The sequence below is a fragment of the Lepisosteus oculatus genome, chromosome 25, assembly GCF_040954835.1.
Source record: "Lepisosteus oculatus isolate fLepOcu1 chromosome 25, fLepOcu1.hap2, whole genome shotgun sequence".
NCBI lineage: Eukaryota > Metazoa > Chordata > Actinopteri > Semionotiformes > Lepisosteidae > Lepisosteus > Lepisosteus oculatus.
The window spans coordinates 2,959,609-2,977,501 of NC_090720.1; the positions used below are offsets into that span (position 1 = coordinate 2,959,609).

General features: G+C 43.5%; 1 protein-coding gene across 4 annotated transcripts; it reads right to left on the reverse strand.

Annotated features, from left to right (window-relative positions):
• Nucleotides 1-1,161: 1,161 nt before the first annotated feature.
• On the reverse strand, nucleotides 1,162-15,969 carry cdk11b (cyclin dependent kinase 11B). Of its 4 annotated transcripts, none has more exons than XM_015337250.2 (20): nucleotides 15,898-15,969; nucleotides 14,279-14,409; nucleotides 13,969-14,084; nucleotides 13,524-13,651; nucleotides 13,260-13,410; nucleotides 12,787-12,926; nucleotides 12,115-12,237; nucleotides 11,038-11,133; nucleotides 10,337-10,444; nucleotides 9,619-9,693; nucleotides 9,136-9,335; nucleotides 8,192-8,282; nucleotides 7,692-7,813; nucleotides 7,428-7,533; nucleotides 7,201-7,322; nucleotides 6,783-6,890; nucleotides 6,298-6,414; nucleotides 5,488-5,636; nucleotides 3,845-4,034; nucleotides 1,162-1,986 (listed from the first exon to the last, which is right to left on the reverse strand). In XM_015337250.2, the coding sequence occupies exons 2-20, from the start codon at nucleotides 14,387-14,389 to the stop codon at nucleotides 1,894-1,896; spliced, it is 2,346 nt and encodes a 781-aa protein (XP_015192736.2). In that variant the 5' UTR covers nucleotides 14,390-14,409; nucleotides 15,898-15,969; the 3' UTR covers nucleotides 1,162-1,893. The 4 variants fall into 4 exon arrangements, with proteins under 4 accessions (XP_015192736.2, XP_015192735.2, XP_015192734.2 ...); XM_015337249.2 differs by having other exon boundaries at nucleotides 11,038-11,136; XM_015337248.2 differs by having other exon boundaries at nucleotides 13,242-13,410.
• Between the last annotated feature and the right edge of the window lie 1,924 nt (nucleotides 15,970-17,893).

A 17,893-nucleotide genomic window follows, 5' to 3' on the forward strand; every position in this document is an offset into this window, starting at 1 on the left:
CCCCTCTGTGAGAACCCAGACGGACAGATCAGTATTATCATGGCCATTAGAGGTGAAACATACAAACAGGGAGGTCCCAGTGATGGGCTAATAAAGAATTGACCCTCTTAGCAACATTCATCCTGGCAGTGGACTTTAATGAAGGTCTTTGCTGGTAAATGGCAGATAGATCCATCTGTTGAGAAGTCTTTTTGGTTCAAGCTAGTTTTTCATTTGCTACTCTGTTCTGCATTAGGAGGTGACTGTTTCACAGCAACAGTTGACTCACCAGAGGCTACACTGTGAGATATTTCCCACTTTTAATTAAAATTGCTGTGTCTGCATAGCCTGCCATTAAAAGATTCTGATTTATATGCTCTTGGTCAGAAGAGTGGAAAGTGTAAGTATCAAAGGAGCTCTCTATCAAACTGCTAACCACTGTCAAAAAAGCCCCTCTCTCCTTGGAGATATTCATCAGTTTTTCCCTACCCATCATATCCAAATCAAGAGTATTCATTACCACATTATTTGTCCAGTCACGACCAAACGTTGTTCATACCTTTTTAATTAATGAGTAGAATTGTGTCTTTAAACTGATACAATTTATGAATTACCAAGAGCTAAAGATCCTTCTCGATTAGAAAGAATATCATCTTTTTCCATCAGCTGCAATGATCTTTTAGCAGTTGTCATCTGTGATGAAAAGATGTAAATCAGAGGGCCCAGTGCAATTGCTACAAACTGATGAATCGGGAGGTTTACTGGCTTTAAGTTGCTAGTAATTTTTTGCTGCAAATAGCAGTTTTGACTCCAGGGATACATGGATCTACCAAGGTCAGGTTTTAAAATGGTCAAGTGTATCTAAGGGGAATTTAAAGCAAAGCCGTACACAGGAAAAGGATGCAAACTGCCAAATTAAAAACTCCAGAACAATAAAGATTTCAAATCAATGTGTCCAAGCTGCAAAGAAATAACGGCACCTCGTCGACTTTTTAAGCCTCTTGCAAAGCAAAGTATGACACCAGTGAAAATCATTGCAATGACCTTAAGTGACATGATGTGGCTATTTGCACAATAAAAACCGAACACGCTGTGTAGCGATCTACACAGTAAGTGCCTAATGAAGCCAATCTTGCATTGTCACCTTCACATCCGATCAAGAGAAAAAAGGTGAAGTAACATGTTTCTAAAATTCTTTTAATAGTTTCAGTTAAAAAAAAAAGTTCCATACATCAGTCTCTGGGAGCTGAGACAGTCACCCAGTTTGACAGTCTATTACATGTCACAGTACGAGCCTGGAGAGTGACATATGAAAGCAACAACCTCCCTTACTGAGCATTTTGCCCAGTGCCAGAAAAATGAACACGGTAGCAGAACGCTTCTGGAAGGCTGGAATAAAACTTCAAGGAGCAGCCCCAAGCAGGTTACGGTCCACTAAGCTTTTTTTCTCCTTCGATACAACGCCATCCGAGCTTGATCTTCGGAGATTGGAGAGGGAAAAAAAAAATGACTTGTGAAAAAATATATTTTTTCCATCAGCGTCATCTACTGCGTGGGACAACAACTCGGTTAAAAAAAAATAAAACAAATGAGTTCCCTCCTATACGTTATCACCACGAATGCTTCTGCAAGTTGTCTCTGGTCCGCACTTTCCTCCTTTCCTTGCCCAGAAATCCAGTTCGCCACAGAGGGGCGTTTCCTGAAACAGCAGCGCTCTCCTGGACCGCGTCGTCTGTCAGCTGCCACAGTACGGCGATACAGTACAGGGTTCTCGCCCGCACAGCTCCAGCTCTGTCCTCAGCTGTCTCTCGCAAACAAGAGTCCCAGCCGCGTGCTGCAGCGAGAGCCCACATGAACCCCAGGGTCCCTGACTTCTCCGGGGCCTGCAGGTTGGCCCTGGGGCCAAATGGGGGGTCAGAACTTGAGGCTGAAGCCAGGCCCGGCAGCAGAGGCTCCCTGGTTGGTGGTGGTCAGGTGGAAACCCGTGTCTTTCAAGTCGTCATCGCCCTGGCGCAGCGCGAAACAGACAAACAGAACAAAAAAAACTGATGTAAATGAAGAGGTAAAAATACGTTCGCGTAGCAAAAAAATATATGTCTCTGGGGATCTTTTTTCAAGCATCACCTTTAAAATATATTTTCGACACATGCCAATTTAAAACAAACAGATATTAGCTCTGCTCTTCACCTGAAGTATTTTAGTTTCTCAGAATTACCTGGAGATCTTAAGTTGTAGGTTGAACAATCTGAAACATACAGTCACAATCGCACTGAGACCATGTATTAATCTGTGCCCAGGGAAAAGATGTATTTAAGATGTACTTATTTGTATTTAGGTGGATTTAAAATCAGCAGTGTCCAGCTCCATTGCCAGTGTACCAATCACAAAACTAACTGACACACACAGCATACAGTACAGTGTACTTAGATTGGCAGAGAGTATAGATGAGTGGTTAATGCTCAAACTGGGATGATGTAATTAGTGGCGTACCACAGGAGTCCGTACCAGAACCATTACTGTTCCTAATTTACTAGCAATACGAGAACTTAAATCACTCGATATAAACAAGTCAAAATCTGCAGAAGATTCCAAAATAGGAGGATTTGCAAACACTGTAGAAATAATAAACGCAAAGAAAGACTGAGATAAAAGTCTAATGTAGTCAAGTGCAGGGTGCTGCATGCAGGTAGCAAAGGAAAAATTAAAATAGCAAACGGGAAGCTAGGCTACTGAAGAGTTAGGTGTTTATGTGGACACACTGTTTATTCTTCTAGACCATTGGTTCTTAATACAGGTCTGGAGTACCCCCGTCACTGCTAGTATTTGTTCAAAATGAGCTCTTAATCACCAGTGTTATAACTGGTGTTGGGTAACAGGTCTGCTTTTTAACCCTAGTTAAAAAGTGCATTATTTCCAACTTTAACACAGCTTTATTCACTCTCCCCTCAACTTGCTAGTTAAGAATTTGCTCACTTGTTGCTGACTAAACAGCTTTTAATAGATGATCAAGTGACGATGACCAGACACAGCACTGTATTGTACACCTCATACTTCAGTGTTTTGCCTTCTGCAATAGTTCAATTGGTTATATTCAAGCTTGTTTACCTGAATAAGAGCAGTCCCACAATTTGCTCATTAGCACAGCGTTTTTCATACCAATTGTAAATGTCATTCAGCTTTTTAAGAATTTACATTTAAACTTAAAAAAGTCCTCAAAAGGTAAAGTCGAAATACATTAGTCTGTGATGAAGAACTCAGCTGGTGCAAAAACCAGGAAAGAGAGGGACACACTCCAAGTGAAGGACTTAATGTGGAGGAAAAAAAATGCTAAGAATCTCTGGATATGTACTTAAAAGTGTAGAGTTCAAATCAAGTTATGTTAAAATTGTACAATACTTTAAATGAGTTCTTACTAGTGTAAAATGCACACTTTTGGTTACCAAGATATAATAAAGATTGTTGCCCTGGAATCGGTTCACAGAAAAGCAACCAGATGCATACTGGGGATTTAATGAATGCTGGCAGGCTGAAAGAAAACTGCGATTCTTTTTGATCTTGAACAGAGAACACCATGATGGGATGGGATTCGACTGTTCCAAACCCTCAAAGGCAGCGACGCAGCCAAGCCCTCGGCCTTCTTTAGACTCAACAGTGAAACGCGAGCCAGGGGACGCAAGGGGAAACTATGTGGTACTGCGCTGAAAACAGCTACCCAGCCATGCTGTCGAGGCCTATACTCCTCTAGCTTTCAAGACACGATGAGCAAATACCTACTGAAAGGACTAGATGCGCCGAACGACCTTCCCATTGAAACCTGTCCTACTGACACAGGAGGGTGGGCGCCGTGCTGTCCCCACCTACTCACCAGCTGGCTGTAGCCCAGCCCCCCCTCTGGGGGCCGGGGGCTGGTGCCCCTCTTCACCCTCTGCTGCTCGCTCTTCGCGGGCCACGTGGGGAACATGGAGGGCTCGATGGGCAGGGGCGTCTCCCGGAAATATTCGTGCTTCAGCGCCTCCTCGGCCGTGATCCTCTTGCTCGGACAGTAGGTGAGGAACCTGGGGGAGTCGGAAAGAAACCGCGGTGAAAAGTGGAGCTGAGGCTCGCTCAGCATCCTACATGTGCGAACGCAGCCCGGTGGAGGCGCCACTTCCCCCCGGAAATCGACTCGGCAAGACCCCCGCAGCTCCGGATGCGACGTTCAAATATGGAACTGGGTTTCTCAAGACGGAAAACGGGATCTGCATGAGAAACCAGACCGAGCCACGTGCGCGCGCTGTTTTGAGAACGTGTAGGTCTGCCTTTACTCTCCCAGTTCCACAGACATTTCAACAAAAGCTCAATAAAGCTGCCAAACCACACGCCGCTCCTCCAACCACAACAAGCAACCCTGCTACAGATCCCGAGACAGGCCTCCCCTTCTGACGCATTCCAGAGGCTCGACTGAAATCCCCACAACAAGCAGCGTCCCACCAGACCTTCTATTTACCCACAGCTAAGATTTATTCCCTTCAACAGGGAAGAGCATGAGAACGGCAGGGCTCCACGTCGTTCCCAGCTCCTCGGAGGCTGAATCCATGAATAACGAGGTTTGATTCCTCTCTTTACAACACGGGAAGCACACCAGAGTGTGATATTCATAGCTCTGACGCTATAACCCCCAGTCAGGCCAACTCCACAGTGAGAGACCTCAGCCCTATGGCAAGATCTCAGGAGCTCACTGGAACTAAAGAAAAGGTTTTCCAGTGGGGTCACAACTGGGTACGGGACAGGTGGATGGAATTTTCATATTTTCCTTGCAAACAAAACTACATCACACTAAGGTGCAAAAAACTTCATGGCTTGGAATTATATGATAAATAAACCTGCTTTAGACTTAACATTGCACCATTAACTTTGTGTAGCCAGAATTTGTGTTTTGTGTGAAAAGGGTAAAATGTGTTGAAACACTGTAGGAATGCTGCCTTTGATAGAAAAACCAACTCCAAAAAACATCATCGTTCTTCCACAATATTGACATGCAGCCAGACTCTGCCAGAAGCACAGATTCAGAGTTCATAGACTTTCAAGACTACAAGCAGTTAACAAGCAATGTTTAAGTATTACACAAATTCCAATCATTTACTTTATTTCTTTTCAAATCAAGTTTTTTTATATTCAACTTGAGCATTTGTTACGAGTATCTTTGCCTTGTTCAAGAAATGTAACCCACTACTCTAAAGATCCCCTAACTTGTTTTCCAAAGAATTTCCCTGAACCCATCTGTCATATTTATCTTATAAGTTGTAGCCATTATCCCTTTGGCAGTGTCACTTTAACACAAAATATATTTCATAATAATCCAGTTGTCATGTGAAAAATGAGGAGTGTAGAGAAATCTGATAATGTATGTTCATAATGCCAAATAACCCGCCTGTGAAATGGCATTCATTATCAATATCAAGACTACAAAAAGGGAGCTTGATGATTCATTTCTCTGATCAGACAGAAAAACGCAACGGGGATACTTACTTGTTCATGAGGTCGAAGCCCTGGTCGGACAGCAGAGCCCCGAACCTCTTGCGTAGATTGTTGTAGGGATATTCGGTAAATGACATTTTCTTTACTGCTGGTAGCTCGTTGTACCCTGGCCAGATCTTTTCACTTGGTGTACCCAGATCCTAAAGACAGGAAAATATATCTCTCCAATTACAAAATACACATACAAATTGAGCGCAAGTTATAAGCAACGGGCCTCATTGAAACTTGCAACTACTCTGGACATGCATGCACAGCAGCACTTACAGAAACACACAAGCTGTCAGCACTCAGAAAGCAGACAGCCTGTAAGAGATAATTTAATCATGATCAATTGGGGGGGTAATTTGACCCACAAAAAAAATAATTTATGAAATAAAGCTCGGCAGCCTTTACCTTTAACTGAACGTGGTTATGTGACTAATCCCAAGCTTTAGAAACACACTGCCTCTAAGCCTAACTATGCAGGACCAGAGGAGATGGCCTCTGTGCTAAAAGGAATGTCTCACCAAACACTGACCTCTGGTGGAAGTCCATCTTCCTGCATCCAATTACCTTATAATTCTGCAATTGCTTCTACAGGGATACCACTGTCAGACCTCCTAGTTATAAACTCTGTACTTACAGATGTCAAAGGTCTTGCTCACTTCGATGGGTGACCTCAGCTAAAGCGCAATGTTAAATGTAAAACCAGAATAGCCAACAGGTCTATTTCTGTTGTCAGAAAATTGGCTCAAGAATTCAAAGTGTTAGATGTATAAACCCGGGCATTACAAGCAAGGGGCTCTCCATTTAGCTCTTTACCTTAAAAACCTTGTTGATCTGGTCAATTTCAGATTTTCCAGGGAAAAGTGGCTTCTGGGTCAGCAGCTCACCGAATATACAGCCCACTGACCACATGTCAATCGTCGTGGAATATTCCTGTGGAGAAATGAGCAAAGAAAAAATGGCACAATAAGCTTTCCGTTTGAACGGAAGATCACGGAATTTGAGAAGATCACAAAAATCTGAAACAGCAATTCAAATTACATGTTAAAATTGAATTTTCCTGCCTTTGAAACAACTTGCTACAGTAAGCACTGAAAATAAATCCTGGATGCTTATCTCCCGGAGAAATAAACTGAAAATATAATGGAGTATGAGGGCCACATGAAAGTACTGGTGCCAACTGTTTTGATCTGAAAAAGGACGACTCAACCTGCAGAGTCGCACAGATTAAGTGCCCCTCCGGTGCTCGAACAGAAAGAGGTGTCCGTGTGTGAAGGAGGAGGACGGCTGTCAACACACACCTTGGCTCCCAGCAGCAGCTCTGGCGCTCGGTACCACAGGGTCACCACCACGGGGGTGTAGGGCTTGAGGGGCGAGCCGTACTCGCGTGCCAGCCCGAAATCCCCCACCTGCACGCAACAAGCACAGAGGTGAGTCATTCGCGTTCAACACACGCACTCCCACGCAGACTTGTGCCCCAGCAGGAAAGCCTGAAAAACTGGAACTAGGAAACAAAACCATGCTCAGTCTCATATTTTGTGTTAAAGACGCATTCTGTGTTCTTCTTCAATAAGCACTTGGTTTTCTTTGATCCTTTTCCTTGAAAAGGCAAATTTCTAATACAAGAAATTGTATATGGGCAATAAAGTGATCTTATCGTATCTTAAGTGTTGCTACAGTGCAGGGCCAACCTATCAGGAGCAAAGAGGAGTGTGGTACCTTCAGGATTCCTTTGTGGCTTAGCAACAGGTTGGAGGTCTTGAGGTCACGGTGCAGGATCCAGTTGTCATGGAGATGCCGGACCCCTCGCAGGAGCTGAATCATCAAGGTTTTCACTTCACCTGTGGGGAGGACACATTACAGTGTCGTCACACTCACGAAACACGGGATTCCACTCTAGAAAGCTGCTCAGAAAGAAAGGACATGTTCCAAATATTTCAGGCTACCTGGTAAGAAAGGCTGCTTCATGGTCTCCATCAGGCTCTTCAGGTCATGCTCTACATAATTCATGACGATGTAAATCTTATCCATGTTACTTCCGACCACAATCTCCTGTTAGGGGGAGAAAGTAACATGTATTTACTTCCTGTCCGCTCCATTGCCAAGAGGTTTTGTAAAAGCTGGGCTCATTTTCTCTTTCTGCTAAGCAAAATGTGAAAAAAGTCAACCGGCAATGCAAGTAGACTTCATCCGAGAACTGTGCTACTCACTCTGACGGTGACAATATTGGGGTGCTGAGCCTTGAGGATCGTGTTGATCTCTCGGAGAGAGGTGATGGGAAACCCTTCCTTTTCCTTCTCCATTTTCAGCCTCTTCAGAGCCACGATCTCATCTGAGGAAAAAAAATGAAATAAAGATACAAATCACATCCTCCGAGAAACTTCACCAAGCTACAACTAAGTCCCGCAGGGAGATGCTTAACTTCATTATGACATTCGAGTAGGGAGCTGCGTCAGCATGTGCAGACAGCAAAGGAACAGGTTAAGGGTCGTTCCATGCTGAAAGGTAAAGAAACCAAAAGAAACATAATATTTTGGCTGTGGAGGCTTCTTCAGGTGCTGCACTGCCGAAGAGATGTTTTTTTTTCTTTACCTTTCACCAAGAGTCTTTACCTTCATTATGACGTACTGTTCTCCTGTGGAATGCTGTACAATAGCATCATGTCTGCTGAACGTGCAGTATGAGCTCAGAAAATGGGAATGTGAAATACCTGTCTTTTTATCCTTGGCTCTGTACACCACTCCATAGGTCCCCTCTTCAATTCTGTTTAAACACTGGAATTCTTCTACACTGCGGCACCCCTTCAAATCAAGAGAGATTTCCCTTTCATGATATAAAATTCACAGCAAGGTTCATAAAAAAAAAAGAATGAACGTGGCAAATCTGCACATAATCAAGAAAATTTGAGGTGAAAGGGAAAGGGTACAAGTTCCTGGGTACTGGGCTTCTCATTACACTTAATGACCGTTATGCTTTTAGAACTAAGAAGACTAAAAAGGGTTACAAACGACAGGTGGCCACTCAACCTATTTAGCTGTTTTAATAGTGCATTGATCCAAGGATCATTGATCTATCATGAAGGAAGCCAGATCTTCTTCCCGAGTGCCACAACCCCTCCAAAATTAAACTAGGACCTTTCAAGAGTGAGAACTTCCCATATTGCACTTCAGATGGTTTCAGATGTACCATGATTGATAGTGTAATAGAAATGGCTAAGTTAATTCATTGTAGTTACAGTTGTAGTTAATTCAATACAGAGAAGTGAATTTAAAATTGAAAACTAGAGGCACATTTTACCCCCCCAAAAAAGTTGTGTGAGTCTGGAATGCATTACCCAGATTTTTGATGCCTGTATCCTGATTTTGTTTCCAGGTTAAATGAACTCCTCCAATCAGTTACTACCAGCAACCACAAAAGTTGAGTGAGTTAAAATTAGCTGTAGTGAGTTAATGCGCTGGAACAATATAACCTCCCCTTGCTACTGACAGAGAGCACTGTGTTGCCGTGCCAAGAAGAGCCTGTGTGGAGGAAAGAGCAGGATGTGACCGATGACGTGACAGATGACAGCGAGCCACCCCTTGCTGGAACCGCTCAGCGGGACCATCGCTCCCCTCCCTCCCCCCGACACGACAGCGCCACCTCCCGAGCCCTGACCTGGAGCGCAGGCAGGTACTTGGGCAGCTCCTTCTTCAGCTCCACGGGGGACATGGGCGGGGAGTCGGGGATGTAGTTCTCCTCCGGGGTGGAGGAGTGGGAATGGGAGTGCGGGCTGGGCTCCGCCTCCTCCTCCACCTCCTCCTCCTCCTCCTCCTCCACGCTCTCCTCCGTGTCGTGGTCGAATCGCGACTCCGGCACTGCGCAGCGCGGGGAAGAGAAGCAACAGAGTGAATGTGAACCCCGCCAGGACCTCCAAGGCGGAAAATTGATAATGACATTTATCAGAAAATTTTCCAGAAATACCATCTTAATCCAAGGCATCATTGTCTTTTTAACTTTCTTACAAATTTTAGGATTATTAGATGACAAAGAGACACGGACTCAGAACAGCACTGCTCACTGCTGCACACTTAAAACAGCACAGTCCCCCGACCGAAGACTTGCCCTGAGCTTGAAACTGCAGCGATTGTTCTTCAATACCTGCAGGGACATGGTTTCCATTCTCTCTCTCCTCCTCATACTCCTCCTCCGACTGCTCTTCTTCGCTCACCTCATCTGAAAGGAGAGGGGGGGAAGTGCCTCAGCAGCAGAAAAAACACGCAGATCTGACTTCTTATTAAATATCGAGACACTTGACAAAAAGCGGTTTAGGTTTTCCAGGGCTCTGTCCGGTTATGTTGATTTCCGCGACATCCCTTCATATGTAATTTAAGATGATTCTCTTTCCTGGTTAAAAACACCACAGCTCGGATCATTCCAAAACAAGCTCCTCTTTACTCAAATCTGGGTGTTTTGTTTCATCAGACTCTTAAGACGACACTGATCACTCCACCCCGATTTTAATTTGCATCCGAGTCCTACAGTTTCTCAAATTAATGTAGAGCGCATGTTTTATGGTTGAGGATTTCTTTTAGTCAGACATACGGACAAATATGCATGGAGATGTATGCAAAATCATAAGAAAGGTTACAAACGAGAGGAGGGCATAGTGCATAATAATTATAAGAAGTTTTAAATTATTACAGTTAATAAGTCATCCTGAACAATGCTTTTCATGAGACTGGAAACGACTGGAGACTGTGACTGATGATCACTGTTTGAAGGTAAGAAGTTAGAAAATTTACTGAAATTAAGTCCTAACTACATCTTAATTCCACACCAGAGTGTTTCAAATTTGATTTGGAAAAACGTTCTTAACCTGCACTCTGCTCAGATCCCTCTGTGTTAGTCCCCGACTCTTCCTCCTCCACTTCAGTCTCACTGCTCGTCTCTTCTTCCTCTTCTTCCTCAGACCCTGTCCCAGAACCTGCAGCAAATTGTACAAAAAATCAAACTTACAAATAGGGGATTTTTTTCCCTGTCCAAAGCAGAACTATGCTATTATGTTTTTAAAAGTATGTGTAAAGATTTCAAATTCAAATTCAGCATGAGTCAGAGCAGATAATGGATTTTTCTTCTTCAACTTCAATCTTCCTGCCACACCAGATGAGTGTTTTCTCCACTAGTATATGACCTTGTAGGGTGAAAAAATGTCGGCATGTTTATTTTAGTTTCACCAATGACTAACAATTAAGAGTTAAACACTAGAAAACATGCAAGATTTGCTTGGGAGGGAGAATTTGTTTTAGAGTTATTTGAAAACAATGTTGTAGCCAAAGTTTCTGGAGAGAAAAGCCAATGGCAGGGCAAGACGACAACAGCTGGGAACTCTTATCGAGTTCTCAAGACCTACAATCAAATTTTGCTGCTTTGTTTTTTTTTTTTTGAAGCTATCTTAAAAGGCACTAAAGTTACCTTTTAGGGGGGATTAGGACTTGAAAATTGGGAATTCATTCATAATCCCACAGATGGTAGATGTCAACCATTCCCTCCCCAGCCAAGCACATACACACGTCCTACCTGAGGAGGACTCTGCTGTGCTGGTCTTCCTCTCACTGTCACTGACGTCCTGCAGGTCAGACAGCAGGTCCCTGTTCTCCTGCCGCTGCTCTCTCACTGCTGGGAACAACACACAGCTCTAAAGCAGAGGATCGCATGCAGCAGATCAAAACACAGCCTTTGCTTTTAGCCAGAGAGGAACTTCTTTGGCCAACGTTAGAAGGCAAGTATTTACAGATAATCCCTGACTTGCGTAAAATCAAAATCCGTAAAAAAAAAAAGTGGCATCAGTTTTGCTCCGTGTTGTCTCATACCTTTTCCATGAGTGCTGGTAGGAATAATTTCTACTGGGTGCTCACACTGTTGCTCTTTTAGTCATGGCTAAAAAGTGTTTTAGTGATGTGAAATACACAGGGGCTGTGAAAAAAACTGTACATTTCTCTGCAAAAGTACAGTTTTATTACTAAAGTAGTGTGAAGTACCATTTGTGAGTATACTTTAATCCTACTACTGCAATAATGCAATACTGTAAAGATGATAATGAAAATACTGTATAAGAGTGCATTCCAACATTCCTAAATTTTGGTTTACACAAGGTTGTGCAGACCATCACCTTGACCTAAGTTTAGAGTGTACTCTAGAGTGGTTTTATTTACATCCCAACAATCAGACTGGAGCAGAATTCTGTTCAAGGAACTGCCACTGACTCTTCATGTCACAGTAGGTATGTTAAGGGCTTAAAGCAATGCAGCACTGCAGGTTTTCTAGATCTTTTTCAAAATTCAACATGTTAAGGCCTGAGGGGGTGGCTTAAATGGGTCCACTTTGGGCTTCACAGAACACAGGTCTTAAGCTGCAGATCCAATCAAAGCTGATCACACGCGTTAGGTGACCTTGAATCGAATGCACAGTGAACGTGGTAAAATGATGGGCCCTGTATTAAGAGATCAGCACTTTCAGGATGTCTCCTGAGCAGTCTCCCAATACAGAGACATGGGGACCCTGCCAGACCGTCCTCAAGAGCCGGGCTCTTAAGACACCTCAAGGAGAGAAACGGCACACCGGAAAGCAGGCAGAGCATCAGAGGGGGTGTCTCACCGATCCTGCGGGTCTCGGCCTGCTCCAGTCTGTCCCGCTGGGGCCGGGCGGGGCTGCGGCTGCGGTGGCTCTGTTTCGGCTTCTCTCCGTACTCCTCCTTCACCCCGCGGTGATGGGACGCAACTGCCCGAGCAAAAAGAGGTACGATCAGGGCCACCACCCGCAGGTTAAGGGGTTAAAACAGCTCGAGAGGAAATACGGATCAGACCAGCAGCAAATGTTTCTTTTTTTTTTGTGCTGCTGCCTTGTGATTGTGACTGTTTTCATTATATAAGACCCTCTTTTTAAAGATTATATTCACGTCGCGCCGTTTAACCTTCACAAATCAGGGGCAAATGCGGTGCAAGCTGATCACACATCGTGCCTACAGAAAGTCTACACTCGTTTTCAAAGTCACACGGGTAAACACTGCCCAATCTAGGTGTGCCAAACTGGAGCAGACCTATCTGAACAGACTGATGGCTGGAATTCAAGTGAAACATCTTTTTGCCGAGAAAGTACTCCTCGGTACACTGACCCAACCCATTCTTCTTGTTTCTTTTTTGTTCGTAGTTACTTTCCAGAATGTCAGAGCATGTGTTTCTCACCCGGGGGATGTGTGTGACAATGTGTAAATAACTGTGCCGTGATTTCAGGCGGTGGGGCCGCGCCGTGTCGGCTCGCCGAGCTCACCTTCTCTCCGGACCTCGCGTTCCTTGCGCCGCTCCTCCGCCCTCCTCTCCCGTTCCTTCTGCTCCCTCTGTTCCTTCTGCTGCTGCTCCCTCATCTTCCTCTCCCTCTCCCGCTGGCGCTCCAGCTGCTCCAGCCTGTCCCTGCACATTGGGGGGGGGGGGTTTACCCGTCAGGACCTGTCCACTCCCACCGGCCCCGACCCTCCCCGTGCCTGACGCGCTGCTTTTTGCTTTTCAAAAGCCAGGAGACGAGATAAGAGCACCCCCCCCACTGCACGGCGGTGCGAGCCACTCCAGGTCTTACGAGCCGTGGATCCCCTAAGACCTGCAACGTATCGGACTGTAGGCCAACGAGAAGGTCATTTCCATTCCATTAGGATAAGCTCAGTGGTCCTTTTTGCATTGTTTTTTTTTAATAAAAATACCCCCCCCCCAAAAAAAGAAAAGCATCATTACTCAAAGTAAGAGGCGCACCTCTCCCGCCGGGAGTGAGCCCTGGCCATCTCCCTGCGCTTCTGCCTCTCCCACTCCCGCCGAGCCTTGTCCTGCTCCTCCCTCTGCTGCCTCTTCCGCCGCTCGTTCTCCCTCTCCTTCTCCTTCTCCTTCACCCTCATGTGTTTGCCGGCTGCCAAGACAACCAGAGGGGGGGGGGGTTCAGGAGGCAGGCCCGAGAGGCCCGCGCAGCTGGGAAACCGCGGGCCTAGTCGGGTGCGATCGAGTCGTCACTGGCTAGCTCACCTCCGTCGGCTGAATGGCTGCGATGCCGTCTCTTGTCCTTCCTCTTCTCCTCCTTCCTGTGGTGAGATTTCTCCTTCCTGGCTACTTGCTGTGGTGGTTTGATGGCCAGGGATTCATCTTCCTCCCCTCTTGAAATTGACAGAAAGCATGGGAAAAAAAAATACCAGTATAAATTGTGTAAACTGTCAAAACATCAGAAACTATTCTTCATATTTAACTGAGAATTTATCCCAGGCTACTTGCAGGGAACTGTAAAACACAAAGTAGAAAATAAGGAATGAAAGGGACCTTTTTAAGCGATTACGAAGATCAATGTGATCATTCTTATCGTCCCGCAAAGCACGAAGAAAAAGAACCATAAGAGGCAAGACTGACACAGCGCAGATTTAGGCAGGAGGCAGCCCCTGCAAACACCATTCCCGGAAGCCGGATACGGAGAACGCACCTGTCTTCAGTGGAGTCTTCCCGCCTGTATGGGGAGTTCCGGATCGTTATTTCCATTCTGTGATCCCGCAGCTCACCTTCCTCCAAAGAGTCCCGCTTGGAATCACGTTCATCCGCCTGGGAAGACAGAACACCGCAAGCAACAGTTAAAGAAAAACGTCCACAACGACCTGACTTAATTTGCTAAGTTGTAAATACTTCAACCTGAAAAGCCCAGGAGAGGGCACTGCAGTGTCAGCCCGCTCAAACACAGCGGTGAGGAGCTGGCTGCTGCAGACACTGCCTCTGCAAACCAACGAAAGAAATCTCACGTTCTTCTGCCGCTTGCCGTCTGACTTCTCTTCCTGCTCTTTCCTGCGTTTCTTTTCTTGAAGGATTTCGTCCAGCGTCTTTACTTTCCAGGTGTCCTTTTCGTCCCCCATCAGCTCCAGCACACTGTTACCTGCAGGACCAGGAAGTCAAAGAGGAGCTGTGTGCGCACTCTGCTACACGAGACACAGAACCTGAACCGTAAACACGCCGGCGTTTCTACATGAAATTCAGCAGCGGTCTGTTGCACAAATTAGTCCCGGGTTGCAAATGAAATGCAAAACCGCAACAACTATAAAAAAGGAGTTGCAGTGTTTTCTAACATTCATCATTTGACTTTAACAAAAAGGGAACATGACTGGATACTGCACAGACATATGACAAGGACTTTATGCATTGGTACAAATAACACTGTTTGGAAAAGAAGTAGATTAAACTTCTTTAATCAAAACATATTTTACATCTTTTTTCTCAATGTTTTCCATCAGACATATTCAGCTATATTTGGGAAGACCTAGGAGTCTATTAGCTGTTAGCCGTCTAGTAGGGTTTAAAATCCATCACCTTGCTTACAGGAGATTCATCTTCCTACACGTCTGTGTGAAATATATTATACTTTAATAGCATTGCTTAAAATAACTGTCAGCTCAGGCGTGAGCTTCTGTTTGAACTAGGGATTCTTCTTGTAAGCGATTTCTTAAAAAGAGGCTCCCCACTCTCATACATGAATAGTGGCGAGTACATTTTCATTTCGCACCAACAGCTAAGAGCCAATGCTAAGTATCGTCATTATTCCCAGAAAAAACAATTATATCCAACTAAATATCAAAGAATCCAACATCTGAATAAGGTCTTAATAGGCGAAACCACGTCTCCATGTTTCAGCAATACAGCAGATCGCTAATTTGTACCTGATCCATAAGCATTAACATTTCTATAATAAAGGAGGAAAAACGGGTTCAAAACTGATTCACGTGGGTAATAACAGATTTAAATTCTAACTTTCCACACTTAATGGGAATGTCTATACTGTCATGCTGTCTGACCTGTTAAACAGGTGGTTTTATAACCACCAACTTATTTTTCCGTTACTACACTAATAAAACGTAAAAACACGCCGCCTAACTCTTAATAAATATCCGTACAATTTTAATAATGCCATTTCAATGCATACAACGTGTACGATAACGATCGTGCTAGAAAACAACCGCTTGCTACTAGTGTCAACAATACTGCGAACTATATTGCTATGACGTCGTATGGATGGAAACGAAAGGCCATGTTGCTGTCTTTTAAGATACCACACTCTCCTCTCACTAAATATCAATGAGAAGACACGTTAATATTCCTCAAATGTTAATCACAATCATACCGTGTTACTAGTTCCTACATACTCCTTTTTTAGCAATTATTCGAAATATCTACAAGCGGTCGTGCGCAAAAACTACTACAGTAGCTTCCATCCCAACACTTTACTAAGGGGCCGCAAGTTACTTTGTTTAGTTCAATTTGCTAGACCATTCAAATCCTGAATCGGTCGTCGCCTTTTGCAATAGATCATTTCACTATAATTAAACAACAAATCTCCGCTGTTCTTACATACAAAAAAACATCTACAAACCTGTCTTATGCTCCACGCACCTGGAACGTACAACCTCTTGCCGGAAAGTAAAAAAAAAACCACTTCCTCCAAACGGACGCTCCGATATGACGCTACTTCCTGTTCTTCTCAGCCGGTACAGGCATGAACACATTATATGTACCATAATACAGCACTAGTTGCTTATATTTTTCCAAACTTTTTATTTGAAATACAAAAGAAAATACAATACAAACAAGGGTACATATAACATATCAATAACAACGTCAGGGGTAAATATTACAATACAAATACATATTGGGAATAAAATGTAAACCGTAAATAAAGATAAGGTTCCCACAGCTTTAATGTTTAATGTTATGACGCCTTTACATCTATTTTAAAATGTTCAAACATAGGACTCTTCCCAGACCATTTCACTTATGTATATACGTGCCAGTATAATAAGTCAATTACAAACGATTTTTGTATTGTTTCCAATGGGATTGAAGTTTACCATAATGTGTAGTTCTTTTAAAATAAAATTAATATTATCCCCTTGTAAACTAGTTGCCTATCCTGACAATGTATATTAAGTAGGGCTGCCATCTTACTATGGTCAAAGCAGATGCTGATGAAGAAACCAGGAATGAGTTAGGATCAGTAATTATTTTTACATTTCTTTAAAGTGAAGCAATACATTTAGAAGGATAAATCCATTCTCATCAAGGAAGTTGATGTGTTCAAAGCTTACACTAAGCTACCTGTAGATTCTATATTTCTTAAAATGATGTTGGAATAATTATTTTATTTGTAAGCATTTCCTCTGGATCAATGATTTTGACTGACCATTTGGATAAAAAGATGGAGTAGCTCCATGTATCGATTTTCATGTAAGAATCACACCTAGGATCACACTTTTCCCCTTCTCTCAACAACAGACTCATTTTCTTCTAAATTCTCTCTATTCATTGTAGGTTTCATTTCACACCTCTCACCTATCCTGACTTCACACTACCTGATTGGCCACTCTGTCTGTCCCCTGCTCCAATCTCTCGCTCCTCCTCTCTCCCAGCTTTTGTTCTCCTATGCTACATTACCTTTGCTTACTGCCATGTCTTTCTCACACCTGAAGAAGGCTCCACTGCCGAAACATCGTGTTTTCTTTCTTCTCTTTTCAGCAGGAATAAACCTATTACTTGTTCCTTTGCAGCCTACACATGTTGACGCAGCTACCCACCTACAGGTAAGAAATCTGCATTAGGCAAAACATGAGAAGTTAACCAATGGGAGGACATTCAGCCCATCTTGTCACTCAGTTGTGAGACGATTGAATCGAGAATTTAAGTTTCAGAGAAGCCACGGAATCAGCTTCAACAACATGGCTGGTTACCTGAAATAATCCTCACAAGACGAAGACCGAGATAGACACAAATTATTTTTTATTTAACACACAAACTGTACAGCACTTCTGAACAGTGGGATAAGAAAAATAAAGAATTTACATTGATTTCAAATACACTTTACAAATCAAGACAGCTTGGAGGTAGGGAAATACTAAATGAACTGAAAAGTAAAAAAGTTCAAAACAACTGAATTGCATAAAAAAGTAATATCCACAACTTCTGTTTAAATTCAGTAGGTTTGGTCAACATCCCACAAAAAGTATATTATAGCCTTGGAAAGATTTTAAAGAGGAACAACAGGAAGGATTCCTGGTCTCTGGGTATTGTCATATGTACAAACAGGTTAAATTCCTGCAGTCTAGAATAAAGGAGATTTAGTTCCTTCATATAAAATAGGATTAATACTGTTCGACTATTTCACAATCAGTAGTGAAAGAGGGAAACAGGGTCACAATTGTAATTGTAAATAATTTAGGATGAAGAATAAAAAAGCACAAAGCACTTCTCTACAGAGAGTCCTGGGCATCTGCAGAATGCTTCCCCGTCAGGAGACTGAAGACTTATCTCTGGGCCTTTTTAAGATACGTCTGAAGTGAATCTTAAACTTCATAGTCTTCTGCAGTTCCATAAAA

Bases quoted from the DNA above. Each gene is read 5' to 3' on its own strand.
- cdk11b (XM_015337247.2), bottom strand. From the start codon at position 14,389: ATGGGGGACGAAAAGGACACCTGGAAAGTAAAGACGCTGGACGAAATC. The intron at 6,891-7,200 runs GTACCACACTCC...TGTTGCGTGCAG, and splicing joins GCCACAAAGGAATCCTGAAG to GTGGGGGATTTCGGGCTGGC. The intron at 1,987-3,844 runs GTGAGTAGGTGG...GCGCTGCGCCAG, and splicing joins GGCTGGGCTACAGCCAGCTG to GGCGATGACGACTTGAAAGA.